The 21,690-nt window shown below is 41.1% G+C and overlaps 2 protein-coding genes across 3 annotated transcripts in view; one reads left to right on the top strand and one right to left on the bottom strand.

Moving 5' to 3' along the window:
• The window catches only part of pxk (PX domain containing serine/threonine kinase), a 32,053-nt gene extending 11,228 nt beyond the window's left edge, over positions 1 to 20,825 (top strand). Inside the window, exons 8-19 of one of the 2 annotated variants that reach the window (XM_072381430.1) lie at positions 629 to 733; positions 3,685 to 3,786; positions 3,871 to 4,032; positions 4,395 to 4,512; positions 4,632 to 4,710; positions 5,839 to 5,887; positions 6,727 to 6,804; positions 7,134 to 7,220; positions 7,322 to 7,385; positions 9,297 to 9,356; positions 11,220 to 11,248; positions 17,308 to 17,395. In XM_072381430.1, coding sequence (XP_072237531.1) covers positions 629 to 733; positions 3,685 to 3,786; positions 3,871 to 4,032; positions 4,395 to 4,512; positions 4,632 to 4,710; positions 5,839 to 5,887; positions 6,727 to 6,804; positions 7,134 to 7,220; positions 7,322 to 7,385; positions 9,297 to 9,356; positions 11,220 to 11,236 — 921 coding nt within the window. In that variant the 3' untranslated portion in view covers positions 11,237 to 11,248; positions 17,308 to 17,395. Of the gene's footprint in view, positions 1 to 628; positions 734 to 3,684; positions 3,787 to 3,870; positions 4,033 to 4,394; positions 4,513 to 4,631; positions 4,711 to 5,838; positions 5,888 to 6,726; positions 6,805 to 7,133; positions 7,221 to 7,321; positions 7,386 to 9,296; positions 9,357 to 11,219; positions 11,249 to 17,307 lie in introns of both variants that reach the window. The other variant, XM_072381429.1, reaches the window with a different exon arrangement.
• LOC140302914 (uncharacterized) overlaps positions 1 to 21,690 on the bottom strand; it is a 163,421-nt gene that overhangs the window by 121,735 nt on the left and 19,996 nt on the right. The gene's annotated exons all lie outside the window — the stretch shown is intronic.

Here is a 21,690-nt window from a genome sequence, read left to right as displayed (position 1 = left end):
TACATTTCCCAGCTGGCAACACTGCTCTGCCTGTCTTTGAGTTATGGAAACACTCAAGAACACACGAGAGACATTCAGGCAAAATAATCCAGGAAGTTTTATGTGAATGAGGAGAAACCAGCACAGCGTACCGAGACATTATCAGATCAAAAATCAGTAAAAAAGATGCAAACAAAATGCTTTCAAAGTGTTTTTAGTCAAAGTTACCAGACCAGCTGACTCTAAAGCGAGCAGCCTTCTACTCCACAGATCCAGAGATATTTCAGGCCATAAACAGGTCAATAGCCGATATCGGCCATCCATAGATGGACGGACAGATGTTTTATTAATGCAGTAAGAGGCAGGAGTTCATGGTTTAGTTTTTTTTAATTCCTCAACATTCTTTGAACAAAACGCTGCGTATCTTTTTAATCATGTCCTGCCTCGTGTGTTCAGGCCAAGTGCCATTCAGGATTATCTCCAGGGGTTTAAACATGTAAAGAATCTCATAGTTTCCTTTTAAAATGTGTGAATGGTCAGTAGTTTATGTGTGGAAACAAATCACTCACACTCTATGGTGCAAATCAGCACATTAACACAAAGTGTAATGATGTTGCTGACCGTTCGTACGGCTTCTCCTCCTCCACAGACTCCGTATCTCTGTCCGTTGCTGTTCTCCAGCACCAGTGAGTCTTCGGCTCTGCTCATCCGGCCGTTCAGCGAGAAAGGCTCTCTGAGAGACCACATCTGTAAGGTACAGTTTCTGCGTCTCTTCAGCCAAGCTTTCAGATGCTAAACCAGCGTCTCCACCGACAAACGTGCCAACCAAGGCTTTGTTTAAAAAGCCTTCTGAAACCAGAGTTTTTGAGGAACAGCCCTCAAAACGTTTGAATGTTCAACTTTAATTGAAATATGTTAATTTTGCCCTCGTTTCTTCTGCTTCTTGTTTTTTAAAAACACTCACATCACATCAGGGTTAAAGCTGGTTTCTGAGGGCATCGTTTCACTCTCAGCCCTCAGTTTAACTCCAGACTTTGTGGACTTTTAATTCAGTTTACTTTCACATAAAGCCCCAGTTTAGGGCCAAAACCCATCTCACTGTACTTGATGTAAAGATACCCAACAGTTCAAGCTCAGTGAGGAAAAACATTTGGCAGGAAGACTCCTGCAGACAGAACATCTGCCTCAAGCTGTTGGACAGATGATGGTGGAGGATCGTAGCGGTCCTTAGCTGCATCCGGTTGTGCTTTTGACTTCAGCCCCAGAAGTCGAGAGCTCTCAGGATGCAGCCTCTGAGTGGCAACGTGAGGTTAGCTACAGGAGAGCATACAGAGTTTAGTGATGCTTCTACTGCCATCAAAAGCTCGAGTCTGACAGTTAGCATGAACTCAGGTGAATGATGAGCACCAACCAGCAGAAATTTGAAAATAAGGGCATTAAATTTTCTTTCTTTATATAGAGAACAGACATCGGTGTCACGGAGCATGTTTACATGGCACTGAGACAAAAATAAATTATGGTGTTAGTCTGATTGAAAATGCACAAAACCAGGCTAACACGGCCAGAATGTGCAGTCTGGATTAAAAACATGCACGTGTACTTTCAACTAAACACAAAGTGCTCTGTGAATGATTCAGATCTACATCTCTCTGCATCCTTTAGTAAAAACAGTAAGTGTATATGAATCCAGCTGAATTCCCAATAAATCAGCCCATTAAAACTACGTGTCGACTCATGATCGTTCAAGTAACTTCAACACCACGTCTGTGCAGTGAATTCAGCGGTTCTCAGTTGTACCGTGAGCTCCTAAAGAGGAAGTTAGAAGCAGCAGGATGTCTGGAACATTTACTCAAACGGCCCACAATGTCACTACATGTATGTGGTGTCCGTATGTGTGGCTCTCAGACGGTGTTTTTTCAATAAAAACAGGCAGACGTGCAGTCGTCTAAAAAGCTGACAACCATCTGCTGATTGGCTGAAAGTTGTTTCAAACTGGAGGGACTGACAGTCGAGGTTTTATTCCAACATAAACCGGAGAAACTGTTTACTGTTGCATTTGCACGATTGATGACCTTCAGAAAGATCAGATGGTTGGAATGGATGTGAACACGATGCTTGACAAGCATTATGTTGCTGCTGTTTTTCTGTATTCTGCAGTTAAATCTGAGCCATTCTTTGCACAGATTCACAGGCTGCGTCTCCATCAGCCTGTTTAGATGCACATCAAGAAGTATCGTATCGGAAAATTACGCCATAATTCGAATTAAAATCCCCTGATTCGCACGCTCGCTAGAGCCGGGTTTTGGTTGATTCGAAAGGGATGGAAACAGCTGTGTTCGCATCAAGTCTGACGTACTTTCAACGTCACTACATGTATGACGAGACATTTTCTGTATCCACGGGGGAATACTCCTGTTCCCCTGATTTGTTGTGGTGTACCTCAGGGGTCCATTTTGGGTCCTACTCGGTTTTCGTTATATACGCTGACTTTGGGATCAGTTTTCAGGAAGTACAACATTCCCTTACTTTGTTATGCTGGTGACATCCAAATGTATTTCCCCATTAATGTGGAAACGTCTCTGTCTCACTGCAGCCGCTGTTTAACTGTCCACAACATGTTAATATGGTTAATAAAATGGTTAATAAAATGGTTAATAAAATGGTTAATAAAATGGTTAGTAAAATGGTTAATAAAATGGTTAATAAAATGGTTAATAGAGAATTTTCTTCACCTTAATGAAAACAAGACTAAAATGATTGTATGTGGAAATCATATCCCCTAAAAACTAATGTTGTTGCTTTTAAACGTGCTGTAGAAATCAAATTGACACACACATTTAGTTCATAATTTGATTAGTCTCGGGTGCATGTACACTGGGATAAGGAACTCTAAGATGGGATATCGAGACATTTTCAACCCATAAACTGCTGCTCTTTAGCATAAACACCAACATTAATGCGTTTAATAACGGCAAAGTCATATGATTTAGTTTCCAGCTCATAAAAACACGTGTAACTGCCTCTTTAAGATCTTTGAGATGGCAGCACAAAGGCCTTTTCATCCCTCAACATAAAGTCAAAATGAAATGTGATTCAGGAATAGTTTTTACAATAACTTGTTTGTCTCCCTGATGAATGGTGAAAGATGCTCTATCATTGAATGAAACCAACAAGGCTACTTTCCTTTCTTTAATAAACATTGTAGTACAAAATATCAGCACTTCCACCATTTTCAGTAGAATAAAAGTTTGCTTCTTCTGTCTTACATCAGAAAAACGGCCTGCATGAGTAAAAAGTCTTACAACACAACACAAGGTTTAACTGCGTCACTGTAAGACGAAACCGTCTGTTTTTCTTGAATTCAAGGTCAAGACAGTCACACTATGTTGGCTATGTTTTCTTTTCTGTGTTTTTTATGCACCAGGGAGGGTTTCCACTTTCTCACAGGGACAGAAAGCTCAGCTTGACCTGCAGCGGTTCAGTGAGGGCTTGTGCATCGTGCTCATGGGTTCTGTTTACATTAGTTGTGAAATGAATAGTGAGAAAGAGGTCTTACACAAACAGATGGCCAAGAGCAAACAGGAAACTGAACTCTGGGCAAACTTAAGAGAAAATAAAAGGCAGATTCTGGTTAAACCCAAAACGGTTCTTTATAGGAAGTAGAGCAGATATAAAGTCTCTCCGCCCTCATCTTCCTCTCTCCAGGTTAAGCCCAGAGAAGGTTACCTGAAGAAGTACTGCAACCCGAAGAAGAGTCAAGGCCTTGAGCTGGAGCAGATAAAGCTGTACGGCCGTCAGGTCCTGGAGGTACACACACCTTCCATTGGCTCAGTCCGTACTCTGTACTAACTAACCATAACCAAACTTTAACCATAACCTCTGTGTGTTCAGGGCCTGAAGCTCCTCCATGACAGCGGCGTGTTTTTCGGTCACCTGCACGCGTCCAACGTCATGGTGGACGATGAAGTGTGTCGTTTGATAGACGTGGAGAACGGCCTGCTGGGAGTTCCCTCCATGCTGCGGCCGGCTTTCACCCAGCTCAGGAAGATAAACGTACGTGAACTGGTTTAGATTAGCTTGGATCTGCATGAAAGGTACTACATCCAGTAGTAGGTCCTTAGGCAAGACCCCCTTATGCTAATTCCCTACCTGTAAGTCGCTTTGGATAAAAGCATCTGCTAAATACATAAATATAAACATAAACATCTGCTGTGCCTGACAGAAACAAGTGAATTGATCCAACACAAACATACTTCTGTCATCTCAGTAATCGCTCTGATCACAAGAGAAGTTTAAGTCTGAAAAGAGGGGTTATTATTAGATTTTTGGATTAAACTTCCACTGTCTCAGGCATAAAAGTTAGTTTTGTTGTTTCATGGTTTATAACATGAGCTTTTATACTTGTGCGTTGTCAGACCACAGAAAGCATCGACGTCCTCTGCTTCGGACATTTATTGTACGAGATGACGTACGGCCGACCGCCAGACAGCATCCCCATCGATCAGTACCCCACCGTCCCCTACACAGCTGTGGGTCTGTATATACACAAATACTCTCTTCAGTACATTTACCTTGTAAATCATGTGTCCTCTTCATTCCAGGTGTTTAAAAAGTGTCTGCAGTATACATGTCTGTGTTTATTCTGTGTTTAGTGTCCGTGCTGCAGTCCATTCTGTCCACAGAGGCCTGTAAGAGCGGGATGCCAACAGTGTCGGCGCTCATCCAAACACCGTGAGTTCACCTCTGTTTATCTCCAGTCCTTTGATTGCACTCACACTCATTAGCACAGGAGCTGTTACACTCTCCGTTTAATCTGTTGCTGGTTTCATGACTAACGATCTGTACCAAGAAGCAGGCTCAACATCTCCAGGGTATCTTTGGGTTATCTGGCTAATTTCTGCTTTCCATAACCTCATGAACTTTGTAAAAAACTTGAAAAAAGGTTTTTAACAGACTAACTGCTGACACCCTCTCAAATCCAAAGACAGTGTCACTGAGTTTTAAGTCTCAGACTAAAGATTTAGCAAAGACTCAGAGTTAAATATGAACTTACCTACTAAGACACTAATTCTGCTTCTACTTTAAATTTATTTTTTCCATCGGTTATAGCTTTAAAGAAGTCATATTATACCCTTTGGTGCCATTTTTTAAAAAAGAATTTGACACAATTTTCTGAGGTCTTATTGAGATTTAGGAGACAGAGTACCTGTTGGTTTAAGCCCAGCGGCTCTCTGTTCAACCGTTCAACTAGAAAGCTTCAGTTAACAAAGTAATGTGGGAACAATAATGTTCATCTTTCAGAAAGGAACAGCAGTAACTCCTTAGAAGTTGGTGTACGTCCTCTTCATTAGCTAAGCTGTTAGCGTTAGCTGCTGCTAAAGGAAGAAATAAATCAATCGATAAACCATGAGGAGTTATTTCTCAGATGCTTCAATTTCCCTGCTCTGAAGTTCAGGCTCTGAGAGTTGGAACTGATCCTCTTTGTGGCTCAGTTCCTTCAGTCCAGCGTTGAACTGGGGAAAAAAAGAGTTTTACACTTGCTGGTGACTTCAGACACCCCAATATATCGTCCCAGGAGCAGAAATAATGGATTTTTACATATATCACCTTTAAAGCTCAGTTTATTCTCTTATATTTGCTTTGCTAAAGAGAATTTCCTTATCTGCTCATGTTGTAATCAACACAATGTAGTGAAATAGCATGTTTGTATAGTATGTTAGTTTTGGCTTTAAAGGCAAATTTTAAAAAATGTCATAGTCATGCATTTCTGCCGGGTCAGTTTCCAGGTGAATTTTTATTTCTTTTTCAAACTGAATTAGAAATCAGAACTTTCACTGGGTCCCATTTTGTGTCTTGCAGGCTCTTCAGTGATGTCCAGCTCAAACATTCAGAAAAACTCCAGATCAAGGTGACAGGTTCAACTTGGCTGCCATAAACTGAAATAAATACTATATTAAACATATCTATATATATATATAGCTAAATAAATAAGTTTATATGATGATAAATGCTACAAATGCTTTATTATTCAAATGACTGGTGCGGTATTTGAGGCTGTTATGGGAGGCCTGTTTCAACATAGCCAGAGAGACCGGAAATAGGGAATGCTAACAGCGTTAGCGGCTAGTTTAGCTTGTAGTCGACGATGAAAGCCCAAATGCGGCATTCAGACTACATCTTGTTCAAACTTTATAAACAATTGCAATAATTTTAGCTGACCAAAAAGCGGCTACGAGAACACAAACTGTCTCGGTCTGTTGAATTGACAAGCTATCTGTATCGGCGCTTCGTTGCCGGAAGTACCGTTTTACCACTTCCGGTTTCTCTGGAATCTGTGCAGCACAATAATTAACCTGTTTGGGGGAAATAATAGAGAAGAAAATAAGTCCATAAATAAAGTAAATTAAAAAATATTAAATGTTTGTTGAAGTCAAAATAAAATAACTAAATAATAAATGGGAATAAATGAGAATAGATTGATACGAAGTAATGGGAAAGAATGGGGGGGGGGAGATACGAGTTAACAAAGAAAGAAATTAAATCTATTTAAATTAATTAGAATAAATTAAATTAAATTAAAAACTGAGTGGCAAAGTAAATAAATAGCAACTTTAACACAAGCTCAAGGGAATGTAGTGTAAAATTAAAGCAGAAAAATGTATTAATTTTGCGTTCTATTGTTTAGTTTTAATAGCATTTGATAAATATGTTAAATATCTGAACTCTCCTTATCCTCTTCCTCTCCAGGTTCCCAGTAGGCTGAAGGAGGCACTGAAGACAGCGAAGGAGAATCTGGAGAAGAGGCTGCACGAGGAGCAGAAACTGGTGGGTCATAATTCTTATTCTCAGGCAGATCTTATTGATTGAAATATTGAATTTATTATTGACAACATAATGAGCGGATTCAGCCTTTTTCCTACAGTAACAATTGTTCTTTTTTAATTTGGCACATTCAGACTTTTTATTATATGTGTGCATTTGTGGTTTTCTTATTTAAAATCTTTAATTTATCATTTTTGTTACCATTTCCCCCACATTGTGGGCACACAGAAAGAATTCTTGCTCTCTTAAGACGTCGACAGATTCCATTTAGATGTTTAAAGCAGTGTGGCCTAATGTAGAAGATGATTTTGAGGATTGATATTTGATTGCAGCTCCACCAGCACCGGAGGTTGACCCGAGCTCAGTCTCACCACGGCTCAGAGGAGGAAAGGAAGAGGAGGAAGATTCTGGCGAGAAAGGTCAGCACCAAACAATCAACAATGCAAAGACAAACCTTCCATAACAAAGACATGCTGCTTATCTGCATCTGTTAAGACTGAAGCAGTATTTGTCTTTGCAGAAGTCCAGACAGTCAACTTATGAAAATGAAGAAGACATCTCTGTGAGAAACAACAACAACTCTGGTAGGTCACTGCTGGTATTAACCCAGACAACTACAGAAGAGGCCTTCAGATACAGTCTGTGAAGGAAAGCTTACTCTGGTGCCTTAAACAGACACTGAAAGTTCCCACGAAACAGCAAGAAGTGTGTTTCCACATACTTAAACATATCCTGAAAAGCAGAACATAGGGAAGCTGCTCCAATCTGCTCTCATGGCCTCATCAGGCACAATTTAAAGTTCAGTAAAGGTTTTATTTACATATAAAAAAGTCCATAAGTGCAGGATTAGTCATCATTTTACTAATTTTCCAAGAAATAAGTAACTCTAAAACACAATGAGGAATAATACCAGAACTATTTCACTTTCTTTGAAGGGTGTAAAGATGTTGGGCAAGATGGATCATATAAAAATAACACTTATTAACACGGTTCTTTGCTTCACCTGCCAGTAAGTCTTAACTTAAGCTACTAAAGCTAATGAATTTGGGTAGATTCATTTAATCATTCGGACAACAACAAGCAATAAAGCCAAAATAGTTGACGACCTAATTTACTTAGGCAGAGTATCTTATGTGTCTTGATTAGCTTTATTTTAGCATTTTGGGTATTTACAGTTAATTTGAAAGTTTGATGGTTAGTTAGCTAAGTAAAGAGTTAGTTGGGGTGTTTGGTTAATTTGGCAGTTAGTTGAAGTGGTTAACCGTCTGTTAACCATGTTAACCTGATATTGCAGTTAACGATACACAAATAATAGTAATATGATTGATATATATATATATATATATATATATAATAACACAAATGTGCAGAAGGGAATATTTTTTTGACAGTCAATATAAACGTATGTGGCGTATCCCTGAGGTCTTTGAAAGCAACACTTGGGAAGTTTGTGAACTTTAAAACTTCTGACTTGTTTTGGAGTACTTCCCGAGCCCGAAGCTGCCCGGGAGCGTCTGGTGGCTGAGATACCGCAGTTTATGACTTTGGTTTCCAGCTCTGCACAACAAGCTTTTGTTTTTGATGGCGTCTTTGTGGCTCAGTCAACAAAACAACTAATTCATGTGTAAGGCTGTACATGTGCAGGGCTCACAGAGGTTTGTTTTCATGGCAGTGGAGTTGTGTCCTGCAAAAAGAGCAAAAAAACACCCGAAAATTTGCCAGATGTCTTGTTGTTAGCATCTGTGTTTGCAGCTCCTCGTCCTCTATGAGGCTAATTATGACTTCAGACGTTACATCTGCTCCTTTCCTACTCTGTTATTACATTTCTTCTCTGTCAATACAACTGTGTGTTTTTCTGCTGTGGGAGAGTAAAAGAAGGCTGAAGTTATTACAGAAATATTAAGATTATTAAGTTAACTCGTGGTCTTTCACAGCATTTTAAGACTCTGCACTAGTAAAATTTAGATTTTTATAACTGCTGCATCTGGAAAAACCCTCTGTGCTGTGATTTCTTTGTGTTTGCATGTTTTTACATGTCAGATTATCTCCCAGAGAGAAAGTTAGAAGCAGCAGATGACTCACAATCTGTTTCTAATGACGAATATTAGGAAGTTTATCCTGAAAGTCATTAGATTTGTCACTGGCAGCTTCTGCTTTTTAGTGTCTGAAAAGTGGTTAAATTTAGCTCCAAGTTGGCAACAGTTGCTTTCAGACCAACCAGTTATCTTCCCGAGTGAAATAAGGGACTCAGGGACTCTACAAAGTTGCTGCCCTGAGTTTGGAAAAACAGAAGAGTAGAAACCTGAGTGCTGACACGGTAAAGTTGGTCAAGTTTTCCCGACAGTTGTAAAACCTATGACATCATCCCTCCGCTCTAAAAGCACAGAATACACATTTAGTGATGATAAAATCTCACCTGAAGACCCACCGTCGCCTCTTTTTTCCTTTTTTCCTTCAACACGTATGCTGATTTCTGTTTTTCTGTCCACCTGCAGGTTCTGGAGCCAGCTCCCCTCCCACATGCCCCTCCTCCCCCACTCCCCCATCCACTACAGGTACGCCTGCCTGTGTTTTCATCTGTCTGTCTTTCTATTGGTCTGTTCAGCCGTGTAGTTTCCTGTCTCTCTTTTGTCTGTCTGTGTCTGTCGTGGAGACTTCAGGCGGATCCTGTAGCGCCCCCATGTGGTGCCAACTTGCCTTTCACGTGCTCATATTGGCACAATACTCGGATAAATAACATGTTCATCTTTAACTGGGACTTTCTGCCCTCACTTTTTAAATTTGGACGTGTGATTATGAAGATTTCTCATTAACTAGACTTGTCTGTCTCTGTCTCTTCACTTCTATCTCATCATGTGATTTTCAGACAGGTATCTGACTAATATTGCAGTGTGGTATTGACTTTGCTGTGTGTCCAGCTGGAAGCAGGGTGGGAAACAAAGATGCTTTATTTTGGATTGTAAACATCACATCTTATTTTTTCTTATTGATTATAGAATAATGAATATCAGTTTCCAACCCTGCTTTCAGCCTCTCCTCTCCTCTCCTCTCCTCTCCTCTCCTCTCCTCTCCTCTCCTCTCCTCTCCTCTCCTCTCCTCTCCTCTCCTCTCCTCTCCTCTCCTCTCCTCTCCTCTCCTCTCCTCTCCTCTACTCTCCCCTTTCCTTGTCTCCTCTCCTCCCCTCTCTCCTCCCCTCCTCACCTCTCCTCTCCTCTCCCCTTTCCTTGTCTCCTCTCCTCTCCTCCCCTCTCCCCTTGTCTCCTCTCCTCCTCTCCTCTCCCCTTTCCTTGTCTCCTCTCTCCTTGTCTCCTCCCCTCCTCACCTCTCCTCTCCTCTCCCCTTTCCTTGTCTCCTCTCCTCTCCTCTCCTCTCCTCTCCTCTCGTCTCCTCTCGTCTCCCCTCTCCTCTCCTCCTCTCCTCTCCCCTTTCCTTGTCTCCTCACCTCTCCTCTCCCCTTCCCTTGTCTCCTCTCCTCTCCCCTTTCCTTGTCTCCTCTCTCCTTGTCTCCTCCCCATCTCACCTCTCTTCTCCTCTCCCCTTTCCTTGTCTCCTCTCCTCTCCTCTCCCCTTTCCTTGTCTCCTCTCCTCTCCCCTTTCCTTGTCTACTCTCCACTCCTCTCCTCTCCTCTCCTCTCCTCTCCTCACCTCTCCCCTTTCCTTGTCTCCTCTCCTCTCCTCCCCTCTCCCCTTGTCTCCTCTCCTCCTCTCCTCTCCCCTTTCCTTCTCTCCTCTCTCCTTGTCTCCTCCCCTCCTCACCTCTCCTCTCCTCTCCTCTCCCCTTTCCTTGTCTCCTCTCCTCTCCTCTCCCCTTTCCTTGTCTCCTCTCTCCTTGTCTCCTCTCCTCCTCTCCTCTCCCCTTTCCTTGTCTCCTCTCTCCTTGTCTCCTCTCCTCTCCTCTCCCCTCCCCTCCCCTCCCCTCCCCTCCCCTCCCCTCCCCTCCCCTCCCCTCCCCTCCCCTCCCCTCCCCTCCTCCTCCTCCTCTCCTCTCCTCTCCTCTCCTCTCCTCTCCTCTCCTCCTCTCCTCTCCCCTTTCCTTGTCTCCTCTCTCCTTGTCTCCTCTCCTCTCCTCTCCCCTCCCCTCCCCTCCCCTCCCCTCCCCTCCCCTCCCCTCCCCTCCCCTCCTCCTCCTCCTCCTCCTCTCCTCTCCTCCTCCTCTCCTCTCCTCTCCTCCCTTCTCCTCTCCTCTCCTCTCCTCTCCTCTCCTCTCCTCTCCTCTCCTCTCCTCTCCTCTCCTCTCCTCTCCTCTCCTCTCTTCTTCATCCTCTCTTCTCTTCTTCAGCCTCTCCTCTCCCTCTCCTCTCCTCTCCTCTCCTCCTCCTCTCCTCTCCTCTCGGTGATACTGTGTAAATGCAGATTGATTTACTGAACAGATAACAGCCATCTCCCTTTCTCTTCCTCCTGTGCTGTCTCCACCGTAGAGCATGCACCATTCTGACCGTGTCTTTGGGTAAAGTAAAATAATTCAGATGTTGTTGTTGATGATGATGAAGGTAGCTGGTGTTTTGTAAAGGTTTCGTACATCCTGACCTCTCAGCAAGCTCCTGGTCGCCAACATTTGCTTCACCACAGTTAAAGAAATGGACGGAGTTCCTGATAATAACATGAAGAAGAAGCAGCCTTTTAAAACAAAGTGCTTTGACAGACCAGGCTGAGGAAACTGAGCGAAACAATTACAAGTAAATAAATAGGACATCTATAAAAATGGCTTTAAGAAGTGATTTAAAAGAAGTTATTGATCCTGTGAGCCTTATTGACTCGATAACAAAGACACAACATCTTAAAATCAGAGCAGCAGATGTAACACCGTCTGTTAGAACCAGTAAGAAGCCCAGCTGCTGCTTTCTGGACCAGTTGGACGGGACAGTGAGATTTGGCTGATACCAGAGAGGAAGGAGCTACAATAATCCAGCCAGGAGACTAACTCTTTCCAAATCTGGGGGGTGAAGCAGGGGTTTTATTTGGGAGATTGTTGCAGAATTTGGACACATTTTTCTTTAATGTGTGGGTGGAACATGAAGTCTGAACCGAAGTGTACGCCGAGGTTTCTGTTTCAGTAGACCGAAGCACCAGGATCATTCAGAATGAGGTTGTTTTGGGGACTGAACGCTATGAGAATGATGAAAGTTTTGTGCCATCCAGCTGTTTATTACATTCAGACATTCAAATACAGCAGCGAGGCCTCTTGGCTCATCCGGTCTCAGCTGAAGGTGTCAGAATCGCTGGTTTTCTGTGAAATATGACCAAACCTGCAAACTCGTGCATGTTGATTTTGAGTTGAGTGAAAAAGAAGGTAAAACCTGACTCAGTTAGGTTGTGTGAATCATAACCTCCATAAAGAAACATCACCTGGTCGTCACCAGCTGTTAAACTGAGGTAAACGCAACAAAAAACACATATTACACCGTGTTAAACATCTATTTAACACTGAGACCGATGCAGGAGCGGTTTGGGAGGCCACCTGATCACTTTCTCTTGGTAAATCCAATCAGATCGTCTCTTCTGTGTTGACAGAAAGTCACTTGCTTGCGACAGGGTGTACGAACATCTTTACAGAAACCTCACAATCTGCAATGACTTCCAGACATCAGCAACAGTGCAGCTCCCTCCTGCTCTTTCATTGGAGATTGTGATCAGTCTGTTCTGTCTGTTACTGCATGTTTGTCTCTGTTCTGTTCAGTTTCACAGTGAAGGTTGTTGAACTTTAATTTCTGCCACCCGCAGTCATATCTGAACTTATTTCCCCTCAAAGTCTTATAGAGCCGATGTGCAGCTGACCAAAAGCTTCGGTAAATTACTTTTTGCATTATAGAATTTTCAGATAAGTCTCTGTCCACATAAACAGCTTTCAGTTGAACGTTTATTGGGGTTTTTGCGTGTTTTTTAATTATTATTCGACGCTCTGGGCTCGTTTTTATCAAAGCAGCACATCTGCCGACCCGAGAGGATCTTGACAAAAGCAAAGGAGAATTTTTATATGCAATTATATGCAACAGAAACTTTCATTTCTGTTGCACATTTTAGGAATAATTCTATGACTTAAAGCCTTAAAATGTGCAACAGAAACTTTCATTTCTGTTGCATATTTTAGGAATAATTCTATGACTTAAAGCCTTAAAATGTGCAAAAGAAACTTTTGGTTCTGTTGCATATTTTAGGAATAATTCTATGACTTAAAGCCTTAAAATGTGCAACAGAAACTTTCATTTCTGTTGCACATTTTAGGAATAATTCTATGACTTAAAGCCTTAAAATGTGCAACAGAAACTTTCATTTCTGTTGCACATTTTAGGAATAATTCTATGACTTAAAGCCTTAAAATGTGCAACAGAAACTTTAATTTCTGTTGCATATTTTAGGAATAATTCTATGACTTAAAGCCTTAAAATGTGCAACAGAAACTTTAATTTCTGTTGCATATTTTAGGAATAATTCTATGACTTAAAGCCTTAAAATATGCAACAGAAACTTTCATTTCTGTTGCATATTTTAGGAATAATTCTATGACTTAAAACCTTAAAATGTGCAAAAGAAACTTTTGGTTCTGTTGCACATTTTAGGAATAATTCTATGACTTAAAGCCTTAAAATGTGCAACAGAAACTTTAATTTCTGTTGCATATTTTAGGAATAATTCTATGACTTAAAGCCTTAAAATGTGCAACAGAAACTTTCATTTCTGTTGCATAGTTTAGGAATAATTCTATGACTTAAAGCCTTAAAATGTGCAAAAGAAACTTTTGGTTCTGTTGCATATTTTAGGAATAATTCTATGACTTAAAGCCTTAAAATGTGCAACAGAAACTTTCATTTCTGTTGCATATTTTAGGAATAATTCTATGACTTAAAGTCTTAAAATGTGCAACAGAAACTTTCATTTCTGTTGCATATTTTAGGAATAATTCTATGACTTAAAGCCTTAAAATGTGCAACAGAAACTTTACTTTCTGTTGCATATTTTAGGAATAATTCTATGACTTAAAGCCTTAAAATGTGCAACAGAAACTTTCATTTCTGTTGCATATTTTAGGAATAATTCTATGACTTAAAGCCTTAAAATATGCAACAGAAACTTTCATTTCTGTTGCACATTTTAGGAATAATTCTATGACTTAAAGCCTTAAAATATGCAACAGAAACTTTAATTTCTGTTGCATATCTTAGGAATAATTCTATGACTTAAAGCCTTATAATATGCAACAGAAACTGTTGCATATTTTAGGAATAATTCTTGAGATTCTTGCCAGAAACGGGACCAGATGACACAGGAGTCTAATTTAGAGACGTCCGCAGTCACGTTTACTATAAGGTCTGTTGTCATGTGGAAGGATAATTTTCAACAACACTTGACTGGACATCCGTTAACATTTACAGTAATTCCATAATAAATGGTGACATTTGGACCTTGAACTGTCCCATATGAGCAGAGATGCTACAGAAAGTGTAGTTGTGGACAAAACTGAAGACTTATCTGAATATTTGATGAAAGGTCACTTCTGTGGCTGCAAAACGTAATGAAAGTCAATATTTTCCTCCGCCGTCTTGGAGAAAATCTGTGGTCCTGAAGTCCTTCAATGATTTATAATTTACATTTTATAAAATCCCAGCCTAATAAAAAGGAAATTCGCCTGTAAAAAACACCTTAATGTGAGAGAGTTTCTCCAGGTCCGGTGGCGGATGTCATTTCATTGCATTGCAGTTAGTTTTGCAGCCGTTGTTTCGCTTCTTTGCTGCAGACTTTCGTTCGGTTTTAGGATGCAAAACGGAAAAGCTGAAAAAGATGTTTCAGGTTCAGGTTCAATCCACCATCAGTTCACTCTCTCAGGATATTCTCAGAGCAGCTCCAGTTTACGGCAAGTCGGAGAGCTTCAGATTCTGATTTCCAGACAGAAGAAGAGTTCTGAGACATACTGAATGTTCTAGAACTCTGATTTAATTTAATCGTCATAGAAACATCTGCTGAGGCTCATGGGTAATGTAGTATTTAGAGCCAGTTCACCTACAGAAAGGGCAGGATAAACTTTAGTGATGTGTAAATGCACTAGTTTATTGTTAGCTTTTTGTATAGCTTGTTATATCTTGATTTGTATGTCGCTTTGGATGAAAGCGTCTGATAAATACAGAAACATAAACACTTACTTTAGGAGCCGCTGGACTTCAGCTCCCTATTCCTAAAAAGATGATGTGGCATTGAACTGATGGTGGATTGAGTTCAGCCTGTTCAGTGAACCGCGGGTGCTGCTTTCACAAAGATAAACTCACTTAAAGAATGTCCTTCTGTCTTCTGAGAATCTAGAAAACAAATATTTTTTTATCTTACAAAAGACTAGAGGTACCACTTTGTGATAAATACCTTTTTATTTACGGTTCATATGGATTTGGATCCTGGATGGGAGGCCTGTGGTGAATTAGGTTAAAAATTGTGTTTCAGACGTTTTATTTGAGTTCAATTTAAACAAATATTTATAGCTGCAGATGGTTTATTTAAAAAGTCATCTTTGGCTTTTTGTAAAGTGAGAAAACAGTTGGTTGGTCTTAAAGATCAACTCTTCAGTGTTTGATTAAAGCAGAACTTTAACTTTTGAAGGAAGATTCCTCCCTCTCTGCTGTGCTTTAGCTCTGCCTCCAAAACCCCTCGTTAAAGGGGAACTGGTATTTTTAAACCTTATTTCTGGCATGAAATACGTTCATCTACTCACCGAGAACAGTTTGGTGAAAGTCGGCGTCCTTCAGAAGATATTTAGATAACTGGAGATCCATATAACGGAGTGAACGGGGCTTAGAGGATGCAGCCTCTAAATAAGGCATTATCTGTCTTTATTTCACCAATACTTTAAGAAGAATGAATGAATGAACGTGTGCTATAGCTCTGTTAGCTCAGAGCTGCTGTGTTGTTGTTATTGGCGGCTATCGGGGGGCTTATAGAGGGCTTTCTACACATCTACTGGGATGATGTCATCGACGCGCTGCTGCACAGTGAGCTATGAGCTAACAGAGCTATAGTACATGTTGTGGCGTGTGGATGAAGTGGTCCCAGCAGAGTGCCTGTGTAGAAATCCCTCCGTTAGCTCTCCTTTAGCTGCAAGTAGCCACATAACAGCAGCTATGAGCTAACAGAGCTATAGCACACGTTCATTCATTCATTCTTCTTAAAGTATTGGTGAAATAAAGACAGATAATGCCTTATTTAGAGGCTGCATCCTCTAAGCCCCGTTCACTCCGTTATATGGATCTCCAGTTATCTAAATATCTTCTGAAGGATGCTGACTTTCACCAAACTGTTCTCGGTGAGCAGATGAACGTATTTCATGCCAGAAATAAGGTTTAAAAATACCGGAGTTCCCCTTTAAAGGCTGATTGGTAGTTATAACTCAGTTACATGTCGACTAAGAGGTTTAAAATGATTACTTTCCTTGTCCCGATATGCAAGCGTGTACAGAAGCCCAGAGTGGCCTTTCCTGCAATGTATTTATCAAATTTTTTGGCCATTATCTCGAGATTGCAAGGCGATTTATGGTGAGCTCTAAAATGAGTGATTCCTGTGTGAATAGCCTATTTAATAGTTCATCATCACAGCCATTACACATGTGAAGGATCCATGACATTAAGCCAAGGCCTGCATGTGTAACTCTGTGTGCTGCGATGAGTTTAGTGACTGCTGAGCACAGCCTGTGGGCGTAGAGGAGTTTTAACTCCACTTTAGTCAGTAGCTGTGACTGGAAAATGAACCTCACAAGGCTGAACTAACCAAATATATAAACCCGTTATCTTAAGAAAGCCGTCCTGGTTACCAGTGGATAACGGCATTAAAGTTTTTCATTAACTGCGGCCTCTCAGCCTCCATAAGAGAAGAGAATCTGTTTATTAGATGTCTGACTCTGACAATAAACCCCTTTTAGCTTTTTGGGCTTTTTCCAGTAAAGTTGCAGCAAAGTAAACGGCTTTTAAGTAAGTTTTGTACGTTCTGTACACTTAATTATTTATAAATGAGGTGCACGCTGTAGGTTATTCTGTTACCTTCTTCTTCTGTTAATTCCGGGTCAAAAACCACGACAGGAACTGTTTGTGTTTCCTTTGGTAAGACTTCAGTGACTTCAGCTGAACGCATGTTTTCACATATTTTAAAAGTCCAGTTTTAGTCGGACTGACCCCTGATTTTGTATAAACTTACTGGGCAGACATGGTGGATTCTTGCTTTGGGTGTGTAAGGAGGAGCCACAGTTTCCGGCTGTATAGTGACATTTTATTAACAAAATTAGGTGTTTTTATTGTAGTTAGCAGCTTCTGCTTTGAGCCTTTTCTTATAACCCTTGAGAGGAGGTTCTTTATTTGAAAGTGGTACCAAACTCTGCTTTAACACAGTGAAAGTCTCAGTGACAGGAGACAGCTTTTTAACAGAATCGGACAAAGCTTTTACTCTTCTTCATCTTTGTGCAACCAGCTCCCGATGAAACCAGGAAACGCTCCAGGAACCGTTTCTCACTCCTTCATCTCATTCTTCTTCCTCCAGGATTGCACACGACTCCTCCGCCGCCGCCTCCCCCTCCTCCTCCTCCTGTGCCGGACTCGTCCTCCTGTCCACCTCCTCTACCTCTGTCCTCCTCTGATGGAGCGGGAGGAGGCCGCTCCGCCTTGCTAAGCTCCATCCAGACCTTCAGTAAAGGCAAACTGAAGAAGGCCAGCACTGTCGACCGCAGCACACCCATCATCTGACCCCCGTCCTGCCAGCTCTGCACTGTGGTCCTTACCCCCCCGAGATGTGAAAGCCAATCACTAACAAAAGAAATCCAAGTACATCTTTTCTTTTCTTTGATTTTTATTGCTGTTCCCCCCCCCACTTTTAGATATTTGAATCCATTGCTGTGGTTGGAGAGACGAGCACACAGCTGGGAAAATGGCCGCCTAATCCTTCCGGACAATCTTTGGCACTTGAAGGTTTTCTTTGGCCACCAGCGTCCAGATGAAAGCTGGAAGACTTAAACTGACTCCGGAGAGCTTTGTTCCTTCTGGTCCATCTGCAGCTTCTGCAGACTGGCTTCATTTCTGCCCTTCGGGCCATGAAAGTCATGGTTGAACCCGAGGAATCAGAATCGGCCACTGTGGACGATTGATTTCAGCACTTTAAAGTCAGAGCTTTGCCGTTTACTGAACTGACCCCAGAGCAGCAGCAAAACTGACCCAAGCTTCAGCTTCTCTTCTTTGTAGTCATCTCTGACCTTTTGACATGTGGCACGCCGGCTCTGCTGAGGTTTCCACAGAAGCTGCGCTGCAACAAATCAGCATCAGTGACTTATTTCTGTAGTTCAGTTTGAAATAATTCAGATCATAGCTTCTTACCTACAGGCTAAAAGAAAAAAGGAATTTTCTCTTTAAAAGACTCAGAGTTGATCTGCAGATTTATTTTCACCAGTTTTAAGACGTCTGTGTTGAACCAGAGTTGAGTGGAGGTGGGATCTCACCTGCTGCTGGGTCTCACTGACTTCACTTTCCTGCTCCTGTTCCAGACATGTACGAGCGAACGGTTTGCATGTGATAAATCCCGATCCTACAGAGCGGCTGAACGCCAAGCTGCCATCCGGCTCCAGTTTGTTTGCACTTGAAGGAGAAACTGAGAGGAAACGGATACAAAGCAGATGATGCATCCATGAAACGCAGCGTATGACAAAGCAATCTGAAAATATTTAATAATAAATTGTGATTTAACCGATCAGACCACCTTTGGCGAGCTTTAACCACGTCGTGTTCTTTTGCTCGACTAAAACACTCACGAAGCAGATTTATTCCCGAGTTTTGATCGAATCTGCGCTGCAGACGCAGCTCAGGAGATGCAGGAGTTAGTTTAGCTCCTGAATGTGACCCTGTCTCACATCAGTGACGTGAAACCGCATCGACAGACGGCTTCAACTGTCTGAACTTCACCAGAAATGACTCCTTTCTCCAGCTGCTGCAGCAACAATTAAACCTTTTCATGGAGATTAAAGATCTGACTCTTGAAAGCTCGTGAGAATTCGCTCACGGTGACGTTCTCGTGTCCTTTGGCGCTCAGAGGAAGGCTGAGCTGCCCTCAGCTGTGTCTGTCAGGTATGGTTACAAGGTTTTTTATCCCCGATACCAATCCAAATTATTTTTAAATGCGATTTATTTTCCATCAGTCTCAGTCCAATACTACGAAAACTTTCTACAGATTCAAGATTTGGACAATAGTTTTATAACCAAGCAGTGACCTGGACACTGGTTAATGTGACTGTCCTGACTGAATTTTATCCCACCTGATGGGAGACATTTTGAAAGGATATTTAGGTTTTTTAGCTCTCAAAAAATGACCTTCCACAGAAACCATCATTCATCGACAGGTTTGCTACTAAAGTTTTGTTGCTGAATGACTCCTGACAGAAACAGTCACGATTCAAACCTCCTCAGAGCTCAGTTTAATGAAGGTTAATGTCAGACCCACTAATCTCAGTTTTTATTTCAGTTCAGTTCTGTTTCAACGTGTCGTGTCCATAGTTTATTTTGTTGTGCCATATGAGTCGCTGTGCCTGTAGAAGTCTTATTGTCTTTGTTTTGTTCTGTTCTTTAATTGCATGTGACAATAAGATGCATATTAAGCAACTATTTATGGAGCTCTGCCGGTGAGGATGCCAACACTTCAGCTCACAGTTTACCGGAATAATTACAAAGTCTGATTTTGTGAAGGAGAATTGGACCATGGATGAAGAACCAAAAACTCCTTTTTCTTTCTTTAATACTGAGTAAAAGACGAATATCGTATCTCTTTAAGAAATTAATGTAGAAGTGCCTTAAAACTGAGTTTATGGTCTCCAAACACTCATTTAATGTCTTGCATGATGGTATTTTTGTAAATTATTGTCCCATTTGCAGTAAAATAGACGTGACGGGGTTAGGTTTGACACGTTAAACCCAGTGAGCAGTTTCTTCAGTTCTGATCCACTGCTCACTATTTTTTTTTTTTTACTAAGACCAGTTTGAAAACTGTCCACAAAACATTTGGAGGCAGAATTGAGGTGATGACCGCCTACAGTACACAGTTTATGGGAAAACCTCTAACATTTTTACTCAAAAAAACAGCAAAACCTTACAATTAAGATGCTAAAACTATAAAGTTTGTTTGGCAAAAATGACCAAAATGAGAGATCTTTTCCTTGTTTGCACATTCTCAGACTCTCCGGCAAGTTTCATGAAATTCAGCTGTGTCGTTTTTGTGATATCTTGCCTGCAAATGGACAAATGCCCCTGATCTAATGGCGCCACCTCAGTCCTCCTCGTGTTTGTGGACTCAGAATCTTAACAGACGAAACAGCCTGAAAGATAATTTAGCAGCTTTTGGTGAAGCCACAGATCAGGTCACACACTTGGTGTGGAACACGAACAGTAAACTAAAACTTAAAGGAGCAGCTGAACAGTTACAGAAAGCTGTGAAATATGCAGCTTGATGTTAAACTTTTACATACAGAATGTTAACTGTGATGGTGTAACTTCACCAGAGTGTAAATCTGAGTTTGTGTGCTGAAGTGTTGGTGAATGAAACACATTTAGTTGTGAATCCTGCCATCTGAAGACTCTTATCACTATAAACCAAGTCATAGTGCTCATGTGTCTTGATTAATCAGTGTAATCCAGCCTAAAGCGACGGACTCCACATCCTGAATGATCATTAAGTTGTGTCAGAATGTCTGTGTGCAGCACTTTAGAGGGTTGGAGGAGCCGTCCACACGAGTGTTTGTGTTCATCTGCAGATTAAACTCAGATCCAGAGGCAGCAATGAAGCACGTTGGCGTGAAAAACACTCGCTAATCACCAGGTTTGTGGTTGAGTTCGGCTGAAAAACGACCCTCGTCTTCATCGACTTTAAATTATAATACTTGTATCAATCGAATATAAACATTTTCTTAAAAGTGGTTCAGGGAAATAGAGTGAGTTGTGTTTATTTCACATGATGGTGGCAAATGAACGCACCATGAAATGTTGGATTTAAAATGCCTAAATAAAGATAAAATGATGAAAATATGCAGTGTATGGTGCTTGTTTTTTCATAAGGTTTAAATTCTTCTATAAGACCTCAGTTCTTGTGATAATTGGTTGCTGTCCGCTGGACACCGATATGCTCCTACAGTTAGATTCATGTCTAAAAGTGACCGAGAGACTGATACTACACAGAAAAATCACTACAGTCATTGGAGACAAACTTGTTTTCCGTTTCTAATGATAAAATAAATGCACTCTTAGGTTTTAAGTGTAAATTACAGTCACATTTGTCCTGAGTTGATCCCTGAGAACTGAGGATTTACAGCAGGCTCTACAGTGAACACCTTTCAGTACACAAACAAGTGGAAATGAAAGTGTATGAAAGTGAATCCTTCACTCAGCTGTCACTCTGAGGTGATTTTTAATCAGTTTAGATGGAAAAATGGCAGCTGATCGTGTCACAAACCAAAGTTTTGACTTTGTAAATGTACTTTATTTATACAGGCCTTTACAACAGTCCTTTCGGTGTATCAAAGTGCTTTACAGCAGATAATAAATAAAGAAAATAAGTAAAAAACAATAAAATACAACAAAATCGAATAAGATAAGATAAAAGTGTCACCATTCTACTGGGTATTAAAAAAGTATGTTTTTAGCTTAGATTAAAGAGGCCCAGGTCAGAAATAAGACGCATCTCGGGGCGGGGCTTATTCCAGAGCCTGGGGGCACCCCAGGGCTTGTATTTTGACCTGAACACTTCCAGCAAAAGTTGATTTGTTGACCTCAGAGCTCTGCCAGGATTACAGACAGTTAAAAGCTCAGATAAATACGATGGGGCCGTTAAGAGCTTTAAAAACAGACATTAAAAGTTTAAAATCAATTCTATGAAGGACAGGAAGCCAATGAA

This window comes from Leuresthes tenuis, unplaced genomic scaffold (assembly GCF_036924035.1).
Source record: "Leuresthes tenuis unplaced genomic scaffold, fLeuTen1.0.hap1 SCAF_3, whole genome shotgun sequence".
In the NCBI taxonomy this organism is placed as follows: Eukaryota; Metazoa; Chordata; class Actinopteri; order Atheriniformes; family Atherinopsidae; genus Leuresthes; species Leuresthes tenuis.
Note: the sequence above shows the minus strand (reverse complement) of the source record. Positions and strands in the feature narration are given on the sequence as shown.